The following is a 17,616-nucleotide window of genomic DNA, read 5'->3' as shown; positions in this document are numbered from 1 at the left end:
CTTTCATGATCATGTGAATTAGGTAGTTTTTTATATATGTTGTATTAACTATTAATGAAGATGGTCGTTAACCATTAACTGTTATTTGATGTTAATAGTTGCTTGATTTTGAAAATTATAATTAATAGTTTAAAGTATTTATAATGTTTATATGAAATTATTATAGAATCGTTATTATGGCAGAAGTGTTTCCATGGGTGATTGCAGGAGAAGATGAAGGGGGGGAAGCATTGCTAAACGGGATCATCGGAATGGGATGCTCGCTTAGTTCAGTCATCAAGATTGGCAGGTATGACCTTAAACTTCTTTGATAAGGACCCAACAACTTGAACACAGGATACATTTGTGGGACGCGCATGAGCTATTAAGAAAATAATCTAAGAAAACATAAAATAATCTAATTAAAATATAAAACAGACTTCAAGGGATTTTAATTGATCTTTCATCATATTATTATAATATATACATATAAATATAAAAAATGAAATGGCACCATTATATTATAACAACATAATAAAATGATGTCACCCCATTGATATATTTACATGAACATATGTAAATATATATTATAAAAATAAACCAAATTAATAATTTTTTTCCAACCTTTTATTTTTCCTTTCTTTTCAACCAATTTAACACTTGGCAATTTGAATTGACAAATAATTTTTTATGTTACGGAAGCCAAGAAGTCACGGCTTGCTCTTTAAAATGGAAGCCGTGAGAGGAGTCAGGTATCATATATCTCACACACCCAGCTACGTTTTCTTTTACTCTCTCTCTCCACCACCCTCAGCACCCAACTTCATATAATTTCATGTGTCGGAATCCTCTTTTATTCCAATCTATACTTCTATCCTCAAGCAACATCTCTGTCGTATGTGCTCAGCGCATTGAGGAATAAAGTATTTTACACTTTGGATACGTCTGCAACATCTAAAGAAGGGCAGATTTCCAATCGATTGCAAGGCTTCAAACATATTAAGAATATACATTAGGTCATGTAATGTTATTTCAATATCATTTTATTGCTTTCTATAACAGCCAGTTAGGCTCACAAGACTCTTTTCTTTCCAGATTTATTTCAAAGTTACAATATGAGTTTTATTGCACACTCCATGTCCTTTGTTATCAGTCCTCTTCTTTAAACTTTCATAATAAATTAGATACAACCCTTATGGAAGCGTTTTTCCAATTGCAATAAAATCTGGAATGAAATATACTATCCAATAATATTCCCAATTAGTCTCAAGAACATAATCTTTCTAGTCACAGTTTGTTATAAGCATACTAAGCAGCGAATCCTTCTGGAATTTATGCATAGAGCAGATTGCTTAGGAAATTCCAGACACTTGGGACTGACCGACAGTATAGCCAAGTAAGGTGAAGAGGTGGAATAAATCTGCAAGAAAGAAGAAGAAAAATCAAACATGATTAACTTAAATAAAATACACTTAATAGCTCATACTCATCCTTGTAATGAAACCTATTGTCAAGTCGAGCGATGGTGATCGGGTCAATGAACCCATCTGAAATCCTTGGCCAAGGTAGTTTAAGGCATGGTTGCCATCCAATGATCACTTGATGTTAGTGGCGCCAGTTATGCAAGCATGTCCATTTCATAACTGTGCGGGGATTCTAAACACCAGGATGCTCAAGTGGTTGGACTAAGAACATCCCAAACCTGATCCCGAGGTAGGGAGGGCCTTTCTAATTTAATAGAATGTGTGGGGATAAGTTTGGTCCGAGGTTGGGAGGTTAAGCCTATGTCAATGCTTCTCCTCTCACCAAAGTCGAGGCTTGCACAACCAACTAAAGACCCGCCGGATGATTCTTGTATGTTCTTTCCTTCTTTCCTTGTTAAGCATTTACTTACTTGTATGAAGAAATGATAGTTGATCTTAAATATAGTTAATTTCAGTTGATCGTTAATCTAGTTATGTTTAGTTAATCATTAAACTAGATATTTTCAGATAAACATTGATATGTGTATGGTTATTACAATTAATTGTTAAAAACAATTAATGTCATTTGAAAAGGATTTCAGTTGTCTATTTATGAATGTTGGAAATTCTTTGTTTAAACTGTCTTTGTTTTCGTTATAAAAAACCGTTTGTTACACCAATCGCATAGAAGTTCTCTTGTGCCTCGGTCCCTCCTAAATTTGACTCAAACAATTGAATGTTTTGATTGCATGGAACAATATATCACTCAAAATATTGTGTCCTTGAGCCTATCCTAGCTACCAATCATCATCAATGAAGTTATGAGTTGCCCCACTAACCACAAATCTCCTCCAACCCAAAGAAGATGATACATATAGTTGCTCCTAGAGCTACTAGTGTACCACCAAATGTTCTTCCTCATTGTCTCATTAACAACCTTGGGTTCAAAATCTATTGCCTCAAAATAAGAATAGAAAAGCACATCAACGTAGTGTATTTGTCCATTTCAATAATACTTGTGACTTCATTGTCATGGCCTTCTACAAATTAGGCACAATTGTTTCCTTGTGGTCGATTCTTGGATTCTTTGACTTCCTTTGGTTTTGGGGGTAGCGCCTTAGGTTAGGGGAACTCTTATTAGAAGGCTTATGACACTATGTCACTGGTGCATTCTTTGAGTAGGATTTGTTTTCGATCCCTAAGACATCCAAACTTAGGGCTCTCATGACCTTTTGCAACAAATTTGGATCAAATGTTCTCACCAAACACTTGAGTGGTTTGGATAGGCCTTTTACAAAAGAAAAATGAGCCTCTATCTAACACAAATGGAAACATCACTGGCAGCCTATAAAAGTCTATGACATAGTGCTCAACCATGCCTTCACGACATCTAAATTCAACACATTTGCCGCAAAGGAAAACGGGGGTTTGATTTCGTTGCTAGCTACAGGAGTACTCTCAATTAGAGGATGAAGCTTACATTTAAATGACTTTAGTTGTCTTTCAACAGTTGGCCATATGAAGTTTGCAGCAGTTGCAATGTCCCCTAATTGGGGTATAACTTATTTTTACACAGAGCAACAATTCCACAACAAAATTTGTTTACAAATAGTTGCTTAAATTTAAATTAAACATAAACAGGTATTGAAATTTAAATTAAATAAGCAATCAAACTAAAGAACATTTAATATATGGATCTAATTTATAGCTTTACTTAATATATTTATAATAACCAACCATAGTAGGGGTTGAAGAAGAGAATGCAACAAGGTACCTTGGAACATTCACCGCAACTAATCCTAAGGGTGTAATATAACACCCCTTGGCCCACAAGTGACAAGAACACAACCATCCAACATGGGGTAGTCTCCTTAAAAGAGGAATCTGTATCTAACCCCCTGCTCATGTCTAATTATTCACCCATAGATGATTGTTTCCATCCTTTAGTTCACTTAACCAACCATTAGAGAGACTAGAGAGGAAAGCATGAAAGGGTATCCTAGAACATTTGCCTCAAATAAGACCAAGGGGATGATATAACACCCACTGGCCTAAAAGTAGCAAGAACATGTCCATCCAACAAGGGGTAATCTACATAGAAGGGTAATCCATATTTGCCCCCCACTTGTATTTCCTTACTAACCTCCACAGGATTGTTTGTAGTATAATTATTAATAACTAATAAGTAAATTTAATTAAAAAATAAAAATCCTAAATTGGTTAGCATTTAAAATCACTAACTATACAGAAGTCATAAGATAATATAAGTTAGATAACATCTTCATCGTGCATACTACAACACTCACAGTTAATGTCATGGTTTGTGTGGTTTGGTAGGCTGAGTATCAAGTCACTTTTCCAGGCGATTTCTCTCTAAGAGAAGTATGTTTTGGGCCATTAAGCATAATTTCCTCGAGCTGGGTATTCACATAGTGAAAGATAATGGGGATGATAAGATACTGCAGATGGCCTATTTTAAGCTTCTGGTGATCAGTTTGTTTTATGTCTTTTGAGTTTTTGGAACTGTGATTTTCTTTTTTTGTTTGGGTGCATTTTTCATCTCAGCACTTTTTAAATTACATTGTTTTTATCAGGTGGATTGGGTCTTTCACAAAGTCAAAATATTTTGTTCCTCTGTGTGTTGTTTTTATGGACTTCATGAGTAGTCTGATATTTGCATGGGAGTGGACCCCTATAGACTCCACAGCTTAATAATTGGAAAATAATATATATAGCCATACTTTTGGAGTTGTCTTGCAAAGCGTAAAAAACAATGTTTTAACGGCATGAGAAAGAATCTGTTTCCAAGTAAAAAGAGAGAAATAGAAAGAAAGACAGACCTGCACAGTTTTGCCAACACCCATTTCATCTGCTATAAGGCACCTCGCACCTCTCCGTAACCCAAACCTCACCCCGTCCATTTGAAATGGCAAAAGCTCTTTCTTCAACTTTTTGGGTAAGGATGCCAAAAGCTTATTGACTTCATCATCAGATGCATGAATTGATAAGGCCGGATGCCATTCATTGTTCAGAGATGAATTAGAAAATTGACGAATCACAGCAAGAGTAGTCCAAGGAATCTTTTGTAATTGGATGGATGTTAATCTTCTAAGAGCTTTCTCCACAATCTCATAGTCCTTCAATGAATATATAGACTTTTTTCCACCATCTTTAGATTCAGCAGAGTGAATGCAATGAACCTGATTAAGAATTTTATATAAGGTTAACTCACAAAAGAAATTAGGACAAAATTACAGTCATGAAAAAATGAGTCTCCTCTACGGCCAAACAGAAATTAATTAATTAGTGGAAATGCAAAACAGAACAGCAGGCATTGAAATTAAGAAATAGAGACTGCATTGAAACTATGTTGATTAAAATTAATGAATTCTTAGTCACAATCCCCATTACACTAGATTTGACTGATTACAACAATAAATAGTAGATAAAGAGAACAATGATGGAAAAATTTGTTCCAGAAACAATAACCTGCCACAATTTTTTCCAATGATTTTATGTAGCAGATTGGAATATCATAAATACTAATATATGCATTGGAGAAAAACATGTCCCACACTTTAGAGAGCTTCTTCATAGATTAAAATGGCAGTCAGCTTTTCTAGAGACACTATTTTAATTTTGTATCTAATTATGTATCTTGTGACTTGTCATCAGAGATTCTAAACATTCACACCATTAACATCTCTAACAATTCCTAATAAGTTTTAGCACACTTTATATAAAAGGGTTGAGTATCTTTGATGAGAAATGAAACATATCTTCTGAACAGACAAAAAAAAATTGAACAATGGTCATAAAGTAATGAGTAAAGCGTAGTGCAGATAGCAAAATCTTTCAAGCATCAGAAAGGTCGCCGGAACAATGGCGAGCTAGTGTGGGTTATTTGGGTCCTCTCCAATCTTTTCTTCCTTATATTGAAGATGTTTCCACAGAGATTTCTAGAATATGCAAAACCAGGTATCAAGACAATTCTCATTCCACAAAACAAGATCGAGTTAAAATTCAACTAACCAAAGATGGGTTGGAACCAAAAACTAAAAGTAGGGCATAATGTGTCAATGCTCTAGAGGCAAAACATTTGTAGGAGATATGCACAGATCAATTCAGACCAGGGTTTGAACAGTACTTGGCTGACGATAACAACAATGTAGTAAAAAAGTAACCAATAATGGAAGACTAAAATGCAATAAAACACCATATAGAATATTTGGATTGACGAGTCATAAGTTATTGAAAATAAGGAACATTTCTGGAAGCAAGGAATCATCCGCAAAATTTGAATAGAGTTAAGAAACTGAAACAAAGCAATTTCTTAGGGCCATCATTCTCAAACATTGACATCCCCTCACCAAGGAGGGATAATTGATTAATTGAAATCATTTGTTATGTTCCCTTTTTGTATTGCCCTAATGTTGTCCTAGATTTAAAAATTCCATTTATATAAAACTTATAATATAGTTAGAGACATAACCTTACCAATTATATGCCTTCTACCAATTAGTGCTCCCCTCACCAAGGACAGATGCTTGTATCTACACTCCCTACTCAAGTTTACTTATTGGTCCTCTTATGACTTTGAATGTGATGGTTTGGCCCAAAGCAATTCTCACACTACGCACAAATCAAAGACTCACCCTCTTCACCCAAAGTGACAGGCACATCATACATCCAACATGGGGTGGTCTACCTAGTGGGGTCTTTGTATCTACAATCCCTATTCATGTCTCCTTTCTCATCTTCCAACAATCACCTGTCGTATAAGTTGTAAAGGACACCACAATAGAGTGTCCACAAATCCTCCTATCTAAGCCCAAGAGCAGACACTCACCCTCTCAGGTACACTGGACATCCATCATGGGATGGTCTACTTAGATGATGATCATTTACTTCTCTACATGATTGTTTGTCAGGGTATAAAAAGATTAATGATTTAGAATATGCATTTCACATCATTAACCATATCAAACACATAAGAAATTATATGTTAGATAATATGAACTGAATGTTGATGTTGATTGATTGATTGATTATTTAAGTGAGGTTTGAATGATTAATATAGACTAATTGAATTGATAAAACAATTAATGCTGGTCTGCTTGCTTGATTCCCAATTCATGTTTGATGGACAATTGAATTATTTCCTTTGGTTTGATGATTTACTATATTAGTGTATGGGGATTATATAAATATGGAATTCATAGAATAATGAGTGATGCTTGTGATGGAGCTCCAAATTTTAGCAAAATTTTAGCCCTAAGCACCAGGAAAAGACAGAATTTCCAGATCTTACCCACTACTTGTACTCAACCAGTCTGCTTCAAGTATTAAAAGTCATGAGCAGGGCAGTTATAAGTGATTCACGAAGAATTAAAGAAAGAACAAAAAGACAAACAACAACAATCCATTAATGGCAAGAAGGACAATACAATGGTTTGAGAGATAGTGCAGTTGGAACAAATTGATCATGTACAATAAACAGATTTTGGATTCCAAATTACAGAAATCAGTGACAGTTACATGAAGATTAAACAGCATACACCTCACAAAACAACTCCAATATGGAAGACTAATACAGTGCAAGCAGAAAAGGATAATGATGGCAAGCGGTAATCAACAGATATGCTTATACAATGTTTATTCATATATTGCTTGATATGTTTCAGGAAGAGCCTGCAAATATAAGAACGTGATATGGTGATCAGAATGGGAACTTTTTGTGTTGTTAAGAACAGTTCAGTTCTCCAGAGACTACTAATTCAGAAAAATTAAATAGTAGTGGCATAAATGATATCTTAGCATCCATAGCTGACAGTTATATAGCAACACATATTTCTGCCACCTACAGAATGCTTCTCCTAATCCAGAAATGAATGTAAATCTGATACACAATAGATGATAAATGATGCACATATGGAGGTTACCAAATACAGATCTATATTGAAGCAAAAGGAGGAAGATTGTCCCAAGTATAGACTGCTGTATGCATCCCCCTTTTATAAGGAGATATTGCTCAATCTGAGACCTTTATGAGTAAGCTCCAAAGTGAAATAATATTCAGACATCTTATCAGACAATTTGGATGCAATTATCATCTTTGCACATTTGTAATTTGTACACAACCAAACTGGCTGAGAATTTTTAACTTCAGAGGATAAACATTAATTACTATGAAGATGTCTGGTGTGATTATAGTGGTTATAGTGTTTCTGAGTATGGAATCATGCCTGAATTAGGATCGATTGTTACCACCATAATTATAAAGGATAAGTGCTTTGATCAGGATCGTAAAGATATACATATCCCACTTACAGTACCAAGTGTGGAGGATTTTTTAAGTGTGCAGGTGCCACTGGAAGATACATACATTGGATTTTCAGCGTCACATATCATGTTATGGGCAGAATGGGAAGTTCAAAATTATTTTGAGACAATCTGTTATTTCAAAGTTTGGAGTCATCCCCAGTATTGCAAGGGATTAAATCATTTATTTTTTAAACAATACTAATCACTCTTGTATGTTTGTTTCAGGTTCACAAGCAGAAGAAGCAGCGACCGGAGAAAAGAGTATCATCAAAAATTGGCAACCTGTTGGATGGAATAGCCCAATTGCACAGTGATTGGAGTTGGCCTTGCTCGATGTCTTTTGAAGTATAGAGACGTAACAATCATGAAGGTTTTGGTCTATGTGATGAACAAGTGGCAGGGAAAGGAGCCGAACAAGAAGATGATTTCGGTGCATGCGCTGAAGAAAAATTTCTTTCACGGCATATGGAGAAGGAGACGCCATGATGTAAAAGACTTCAAATACTGCACACGTATGCGACTGGTTTTGAATAAGATATATTCATGCTTAATCCTATCATCTCCCGCAAAGTAACCAATTCAATACTTGGTATCTTAGTAAACCTTGTATATGATTTGGATTAGGTATTAGTTTTGAGTGGACATGTTGTTTTGAAGAAGGCCTCGCACCCTTTCATCACTTATAAATATATGATATAAAATCAAAACAAGAGACATGTTGGGTGGATATTTTGCAACCGACAGTTTTGGGTAAAAATTTAGTCGCAAAATAGGATGACCAGCCACAGCGTGTGAGACAGAGTCTCTCCTACTTTAAAGGGAAGGCTCCCCCTTCTCATTGTTCCTTGGATCAACTCAAGGTAAGCAAGAAATTGAGAGATTTATAAAGAGGGTGTTACTATTATCCTTTCTTCTTAACTTTCAAGAAAGGATCCACTTATTCGTAAGGCGAATAATGGGCAAGGTGAATCTCTAATTACACTTTTATCATGGGCTGGAAACAGTGATACCGATAAATTTTAACTAACTCAAAGGCTAGCCAAAACGTACCAGTTTGGCTCTAAGTCCTATTGTACTTCTATGTGGTAAAATCTTTACAATTAGGGCACAAAGACTCCTAAAAGTAATAACAATCTAACTATTTTGCGAATTAAGATGAAAATACAAGCTACAGACAAAGCTTCTAGCTATGGATTTTCACAATTGTTCCTAGTCAAAGCTCAGGATTCAATTGTTTCTTAACTCTTTTCTATCAATCACAAGATACAATATTAATAACAAAAGATAGTACGAATCAAAGGTAACTTGAATGAATTATAGACAAAGCTTACAATTCACACAAATAACAATCTCACTTAATCAAAGTTAAGTCTCAAATGCTCCTTTATATTCACTTTCTCTCAAAATAGTGCTACACAAACAAAGTTCTGCTGGCACAATTTCTCCGGAGCTCTTTTGCATAAAGATAATGATGATTTTACAATGAGGGGGGCACTCCTTTATATAGGCAAAGAATTTGAGAAAAAGGGGGAGGAAAAAGAGGGAGCAACTTAACCAACTTTGACCAAGTCTAACTATAGAAACTAAAGGGTTACATGCAACTGCACATGCAACTCACATTACATCTTTTACATACATGCAATTCGCATTACATGCAATTACACTTTATCATGTAATGCATCTTAAACAACTATGAAGTAGAAATTACATAACAATCTTAAAGATTGCTTCTTAATGCTTTGAATTTCACAATGACGTCACGCACTGTAGGAAGATCAGTAATCTCCATTGTCTTTGATATGGCTTCGATCCTCACTGCATTCTCATATGCTGATTGAACAACTTTAGAATTTGCTATTGTATTATCCAACAAGTGTTTTGTCAAGGATTTGTACAAAACGAACTTGTTCATTGTGTGCAAACCAAATTCTTCAGAATCTACATCAGCATTGATTCTGATTGTATATTCTGAATTCACTCTCTCTGCTGCCAAAAGATTACCAAGATTATCAGTAACATGGCATCCCAATTGCTCCAAATCACAAGTAAGGCTTGTTTCAACTGCTTGACAATCTTCAAGAGCCACTTGCAATTTTTTGATCAACTTTCTTAAGGTCTCTTCCTTGTAACCAATGAGTCCTTGAAATCTAAAGAACATTTCACATGACGGAAGAACGTCACATGAGACCATAGCATTTAGATCAAATTTTATCATTTCATCCCAATCCTCAAGGATTTCCTTCAGGTTATCTACTTCTTGAGTCAAAGAAGAAATTAAGCTTAGTTCCATTTTGTTCATCTCTTTGATACGCTTTAGAAGTGCAAGTGTTTCTGTGATAGCTCGAACTCTTTCAACAATGATTTCCTGTATCCAAGACTTAGCAGCTTCAATCAACCTTCTTTCTTTAGATGTTTGTGATGCAACAACATTTTGAGACGATTGCTTCTGGATGACCTCATTCAAACGAGCTATTTCCTGTTTCAATTGATTCTTCTTTTCCCAAAGCTCATGACTGCTTTTTGATACATTTGCCAATGGATCATGAGCATCTTGCAAAGAACTCAAACGAGATTGCCTTCCAACTTCAACCTTAGTAAATTTATAATCAGAGCTAGTGAGTTCTTCAACAGGTTTATCTACTAAGGGCTCAGCAACCTCAACATACTTGGTTTTGTCAGAATCAACCAATATTCTAGAAACAATCTTGTCCTTCAAAGATTTGGATTTAGTCTTCTTCACAGGAAGATTGTCAGGAGGAACAACCACCTTCCTTCTCTTCGTTGTTATTCTACTCAACCATGCAGGTAGGCTGAAATTTTCATTTGTAGAAGCAAGCATAGTGGAGACCATTGGCATTGATCCAAATTGTATATATGTAGTGACTGAACAAGATTCAGTTTGCACTGCTGTAGGCATAGGAAGATGTTGTGAAGATTCTGCCATGAAAAGTTTAAATCCTGTCAAAGATGTATCAAGTTGGGAAACTTGACCACTAGTAAGAGTCGAAAAATCTTCAAACACATTTGCTAAGTGTTCAAATTGATCATGTGTAGGAACACAAGGAGCAGCAGATGAAATTGGAAGAGCCATGGTATTAACTTCTCAGACGGGAATAGAGTGAGTGAAAATAGTAGAAAATGAATCTACATCATCATCAACCTCATGCAAAAAGGGCTCTTCATGTGAAGAAGATGTGCAAGCTTGTGCAAGCTTGGGAGGAGATATGATTCTTATTTCTCCTTCTTCATCTGAATCTTCTTTCTCGGATTCTGTTTCCAATTCTTCTTCTGATTCTGTCACTGATTCTTGAATTGGTTCAAGAACTTGAGATGATTTAGTCCCTTTTCCGCCCTTTAATTTGATTTTGAGAGTATTCTTGACATTTGAAGATGAAGCACCATCTTTCCCTGTAATTTCCAATTGTGACTTCCTACCAGGAGGACCAAAGCTTCCACAATCCAGACCCATTTTAGGGTTTACTCTTTTTAGGCCTTTACTTTTCAACCACTTGTTAGTGTTTGCTAAGATGGATTGAAACCTGTCCATAATAGATGTACCTTCTTTTTGTTGCCATTGAATAGGAAAAGGACACGTTTTATCAAAACCGGCTTGATGAAATTTCGAATCAAGTATGTTGCCGTCATCTTCAACTTGGAAATTTGGAGGGATTTCCAACATATTAAGATCGATTATTTGTTGCAAGGTTAACCTACAATAATCCATCTTCATAATATCAAGCTCTGTTCTCATGTCAATCCAAATGTCTTCAATGCGATGAACATGAGTATAAACCCTCTTTATCTGAGAGTTCATCTCTCGATAATCAAAGTCAAATCTAGCCTTGAACCTCTTCAATGTAATCAATTGCAACTCTGCTTCCATATTCTTCGCTTTAGGCACAGAAACAATTGAATAATTGCCAATAGATAAAGGCCTAGCTGAAGTGATGCCAAATCCAGGCCTATGTGATGCATGCTGATCATTCTGCACGTCCATGAGTTGTCTTGCTAACTCCATTAGAATAATTCGATCTGTAGCATACCTAGGTAAGGTATACGGCTCTCCTTTGAAATACCCAACTCTCAAGTATGTGAAAGTGGAAAATTGAAGAAAAATGCAACCGTACTGGTTTACCTTTTCCCATGCTGCATTAGATACTCTTTTGATACACAACTGTTTGTCGAACAGACACTTGTAATGTCCAAAGAAAGCATCTTGGACTCTTCTGTAATGACACTTACTGTTAGCCAAAGTAATTTGGTCATAGTATTCCCAAATAGGTACTTGAAGACGATCACCTTTGGTGGAAAGCCCCGAAAAAGACCCCATAGCAGCAGCAATGTAAACTAAAAATGAATTCATGTAAAAAGGTACTGATGTTCCTACATTGCATATTTGCTGACAGAGTGCAGTACTAATAAGCTCTCTCCAAAAAATATGTTCTTTGTTCTCTATGATTTGAAACATAAATTTGTACATACATGGCTCAAAGTCGGAAGAATCCTTAAGACCACAGATTTTGCTGAGAAGGATGATGAGGTCCTTGTATTCCTGTTTAAAATTGGACCGATGAAGAGTCTTTGGCCATCTGGAAAAATTACTTCTTTTGCTGTCTAACCAATAAAGGTTGACATACTTCTGATAGTTACTTTTTTGTTCATTCCAACAAGCCAATGAGGAATCTTTGGTCAAAGCAACACATTCTGATTTATGAGGAACTTTGAAGACTTGTTCAATCACTTCAGGGTCAAGGCTAATAATAACCTTGCCGTCAACATCTTTGATATTCCTTGTCTTAGGAGTGAAGCACCGAGCACATCCGTAGACAAAATCAGGTTCTATGGCCGCCGTGGGAAATGTAGAAACCAAATGGATGTTGCTTTTTTAATACGTTTCATCTCATGTGTAGCTGGAGCTTCAATCCTTTGTAGAAAATCGGCTACATCTACGTGACCAATCTTGGTGTCTAGTATGTTATCTAGAACAGACGTAACTGAAGAAGAAACTGCATGAGCCAATTCTTTGTCATATTGGTATTTCATCTTGCCCTTAGGGCCTGTTTGGTTGCAAGCGTACGAATTGAGAATTAGAATAGAAAATTTGAATGAGAATGGAAAATAAAGAATAGGAATGGAAAAATGCAATCCAATCTTGTTTATCCCTTGTTTGGTTATGCAAGCTTAAATTGGAATAGGGTTAACTTGCAATCGGCGCCGTTTGAAAATATTTTGAAGATGCAATCGGCACCATTGGAAAATCGCTGAAATATTTGAAAATATTGAAAACAAAGTTCCCGCACTCATCCCAGGTCAAAGCAGATTTGAAAATTTAATCAAATTTGAGAAAGCGAAAATGAATGCAAGAATAGCAATTCCAATTACAAGTATTTTTTGGAATGAAAAAAAGCTCATTTTGGAGCTAAAATGAGAATACGTATTCCTATTCCACGCACCAAACAAAGAATACAAATCATATTCTAATTTCCTATTCCTATTCCGGTTGTATTCCAGCAACCAAACGGGCCCTTAGATTTGGAAGGTGAGGACATTTCTTGTGCTTGTACCGTAACACAAAAATTCCAAAACATAAATACATCGTCAGAAGGAATCTCCATGTAAGTGAATTCCAAAGCAGTAGTGAAGATTCGAAAATGAGTGACTTTTGAAGAGGAAGTGTATGCATATGCAACGGAATGTGAAATGAAATGAAATGGAAGTATGAATATGGAAAATGGAATGAAATGGAATGGAATGAAAATGTGCGAAGGTGAAACACATGGGAATGCGTGCAAAGTGAAAGTTGCCGATTTCAAAAGTGACTTAAATGTTTTCAAAGCTTTATTGAATGAAGCATGCATATATGTAAATGCAATATGTAACGGAAAGTGAAAAAATGAAATGAGGTGTAAGTGCAAATGTGTATACTTTACATGTATATGCGGATGCGGATGGAGGGTAACATGTAAAATATGTTATGAGGTGGAAACATGTATTTATTCATGTAAGTGCAAATGCGTATACAAAGATGGAAATGAAACAATGGAGGTGAAATAATGAATTATATAGTCACTTTTGGAGGAAGAAAGAAGTTAAAATTCATGGAAAGCGAAAATAACATCTTTTTTGTCTTTTCAAAATATGACTTTTGATCAAAATCGGACCTTTTGGATGCAATTACACGTAAGACATTTCGTGTAATCGTGTCTTGCAAATGGAAGTGAAAAATGAGATGGATGAAAATGGAAACGGAAAATGAGATTACATGCATGTGCGGATGGCGAATGAAATGAAAAACATGTAATCGCATTTGTCGGATGAAATGTGAGATGTAATGACATGGAAACGGAATGTGAAATGAAATGATAATGCTTTCACATGTAGTGAAGGAAAAACAAGTTTTTGGGAAAAAACTTGCAACTTCTCCAAAATGGAGAAAAACTGGCAACAAGCACACAAAACCAAAACAAAAGAAAAACATACCTTTGAAAACAACTCAAAACATGCCAAGATGTAATGCACTCCCAAAGATGAAATTCGAATTTGGAACTTGAGGAAGAACCAAAGACATCAAAATGAAGAAAAAATGCACATTCTAAGGCAAAGATTTTCACAAATGGCATCCATCCAACGATTTCAAGCATCAAATCAGCAAGGATAAGCATGAATTAAAACACAAGAAAGAAGAAGTCCACTTACTTGATGAATATGTGCCAAAAATGAAGGAAAAGATGCTCTTTCTTTGAAATTTTCTTCAAAAATGATGAGAATTTGTCAAATCTCCAAAATCCGAATGATAGAGGGCAGCAAACAAGGAGATTATTATGCAAGATCACAAAATGTGCCCTAAATTAGCTCCTCATTGCCACGTTTTAAAGATTTGAAAGTTCTTGAGCCGTTTTTATCAAAACAAGCAAAAAATGTGATCTTCAAAGTAAAGTATTTTGATGATTTAACACCAAAATAATGATCCTCAACCAATGTAATCACCTAAAAAGGTAAAAACGACTTGACGAAGGCCTTCAGTAAAACAATTTGATATTCGAATTGAAATGGATCAATCGATCAACATTAACTTTTAAGCAATTGAATATCAAATTCAAGCTTAGAGAGACACGAAACTAGCTTGGAAAAGTTTCATGCTGTTACCAACATTTTGTAGTGACAAAATGCTGGACAACAAGACAATTGAAGATTCATATTAAAATTTTACATATACTATATGCTCAATGATATATTTTTTATTTTTCTAATGGTAAATAAATGAAGTTTTTTGAACTAAGCTTGTGGATGGTGGATTATGGAATAAATTCTTGTGCGATTCTGGAGTCGAACTATATTGGATGGATCATCCGTAAGGAGTGTCTCCAGTATAATTTTATTTTTGGATCAATAAGAAATATTTATTGTACTTTATTTGCATTAGAGTTTTAAATTATTATTAAGTTGTGTCCTTTATAAATATTTTTTATTAATTTCTAAAAATATTTTTATATTTAGATAAGTGGACTGGGTCATTATTGCATTTTAAATTTGATAAACATAAATATTGTGAAATATTTAATTGTTTCCATATTTATGTCTAGTTTGTCTCCGCAAGAGTTAAAGTGCATCTTAGACTAATTTAAAATTGCATACATATAATTGATCCATCGCGTCTAAATCGTTAAAATTATTTATAATTTAAATATATTGAACTTTATAAAGTTGTACGTTTCAACTTATAATATTGACTCTGGTTGCCCATTTAATTAAGCACTGATCTTTTACTCTTGATTCATAGTCCATAAGCCGGCAATTATTTCATTTCTTTCTTTCGAAGAATCAATATATTCATTTGTTGCATTAATCCATATTTATCCTTATTTTAAAAGCGTTCATACAATTATTTACTCTTATTCTCATAAATTGCAAGTTTAAAGCTTTCAATAATTCTTGCCATTTTGGAAGCTTTCATTACATAAGCATCCTATTTGATCTGCTATAAGGATCTAGGATTTAAGGTTGTTGTCCAGGATTAGGTACACCCACCTCGATTTTGCAGAGCCGGAAGCGTAGGGGATTTCGATCACATCGATAAATCTAATCAAGTTGGCCTTAACCAATTGGACATCCTAGCATCAAGCAAGCAAGGCTCATATTCCAATCTGCGGTTTTGGGAACCAACAGCTTGAGTGGCTATTGAGTTGATGTATTAGTGAGTGATGATAGATAAGTGATTCTTGACTGCTTGGAAGGACTTCTACTTTATTGGCAGAAGGGTCACCACCTTCCATAAACTCGAAGTCACCAATTTCCATTGCTGCTTTCAAGAATAATATATTATTCCCCATATTGATTTTCGATGAATGTCCTCCTCAAATGAAGCCTTCTCCCCTTTTATCTTACAATGTGAGGGAGAGCCACACCTCTTCATCATGTATGTCCTTTGCAATAGTCACTGGCTCTCACAACTACCACCCTTCCAAAGAGTTACAACCCTTCATTATTAGCACCCTATCAAAGAATTGCAACCCTTCACCATTGTGTCCATTGAAAATGTAACTTTCCTATTCTATTCATCTATCCTTAATTCCTATGCTCCCTTCTCTCTTACTTCCTTCATATCCCCGCTTCAAATGAGGTTCCCTTCTTCCTTTATGTCTTATGCTTGAGGGAGTCGCAACTTTTCATTACATGCCTTTTAACCACTGATTAAACTTAACTAAATTCTAATTATGTTACTTTTTATTTTTGTTCTTTTATATTTTATTGTTATTATTATTGTTTATTATTAAATCTTATTTCCAAAAAGCCACACTACATGTTCATTTGGAAATAGCTATGTTATTGGGTTCCTCGAGAACTCCCCCAGTACTCCTGTGGGTTCAATTCAGGTCTAGGTCCTAGACTAGTTTCCCTTTGGACCAAACCGTAGTGAACCCAAATGCTGCCCAAAAAACAGAAAACAAGTTCTTTTTTTTAACATTTTAATAAACATACCTAATTTCACACTTATGTGATAAAATTGTAAAAATGGTGCGATTCAGGAAGATTTGTGTGGTTTCAAAGGCCTAAATCTAGGCTTGGTGGTAGAGACCCTAACCTTGGACATTGTACATGCAAAAGGAAAGGAACCAAGTGGACTAACCCTTGACCCCTTTGGAGATACTTATCTCCAAGCCACCGTGAGGGGCACCACTTTCAAAACTAGAAATCTATTTATATGAAGCAGCTTCTACAATACATGGCTTGTGAAAATGCATAGAAGCAATAATTTGCAAAAAGCCCGATTATACCCAATTAGTCCCAAATTTTTCCATGGAAAAACCCTAATTCATGAAAAAATCGTTCACCTGATCTTCAATTACTTTTATGCATTTGAAGTGCATTAAATCATATTAAAATCCCTAGAAAATAGCAAAAAAATGTAAAAGATCATGGCAACAACTAGGATGAAAACAAAGTCAATGTAAAATCAATGTGGAAACACTTTAATTTGTCCCTTTACATTCCAACCTCTAGAAAACCCTAAGCAAAGAAAAGGGAAGAGCAATGGCAGTCGTCAAGCGAATTTAAAAGGGCCTCAATCATCCTAAATTGTGGAGTGGAGCTAATGAATTTAATCTCAATTATGGTTTCAATATGACCTAAGCTCTCTACACACCCCATAGATTTTGATGCAATCAAATATATAATATACATTATACATTAATTTTAAAAATAATTACTATACGCTGCTATATTTAGCTCTTTAACGGAAAACAAACAAACCCTTATAGTTTATAATTAATAGCTTTCTTGAATATTGAATTATCCCTACAAAACTCCTTAGCTTAATCAAAATGAACATCTTCGATCACTTCAAAATGGT

General features: G+C 35.1%; 1 protein-coding gene across 1 annotated transcript in view; it reads right to left on the bottom strand.

Annotated features, from left to right (window-relative positions):
• LOC149568152 (SNF2 domain-containing protein / helicase domain-containing protein / HNH endonuclease domain-containing protein) overlaps positions 1 to 17,616 on the bottom strand; it is a 288,465-nt gene that overhangs the window by 256,316 nt on the left and 14,533 nt on the right. The window contains exon 2 of the mRNA XM_089821153.1: positions 4,283 to 4,642. Coding sequence (XP_089677279.1) covers positions 4,283 to 4,642 — 360 coding nt within the window. The remainder of the gene's footprint in view (positions 1 to 4,282; positions 4,643 to 17,616) is intronic.

The sequence above is a fragment of the Cupressus sempervirens genome, chromosome 3 (genome assembly GCF_028749045.1).
Source record: "Cupressus sempervirens isolate cs-2001-9-10 chromosome 3, ASM2874904v1, whole genome shotgun sequence".
Taxonomy (NCBI): Eukaryota; Viridiplantae; Streptophyta; class Pinopsida; order Cupressales; family Cupressaceae; genus Cupressus; species Cupressus sempervirens.
The sequence above is the reverse complement of the archived record's forward strand: the minus strand, read 5'-3'. Positions and strand labels throughout refer to the sequence as shown.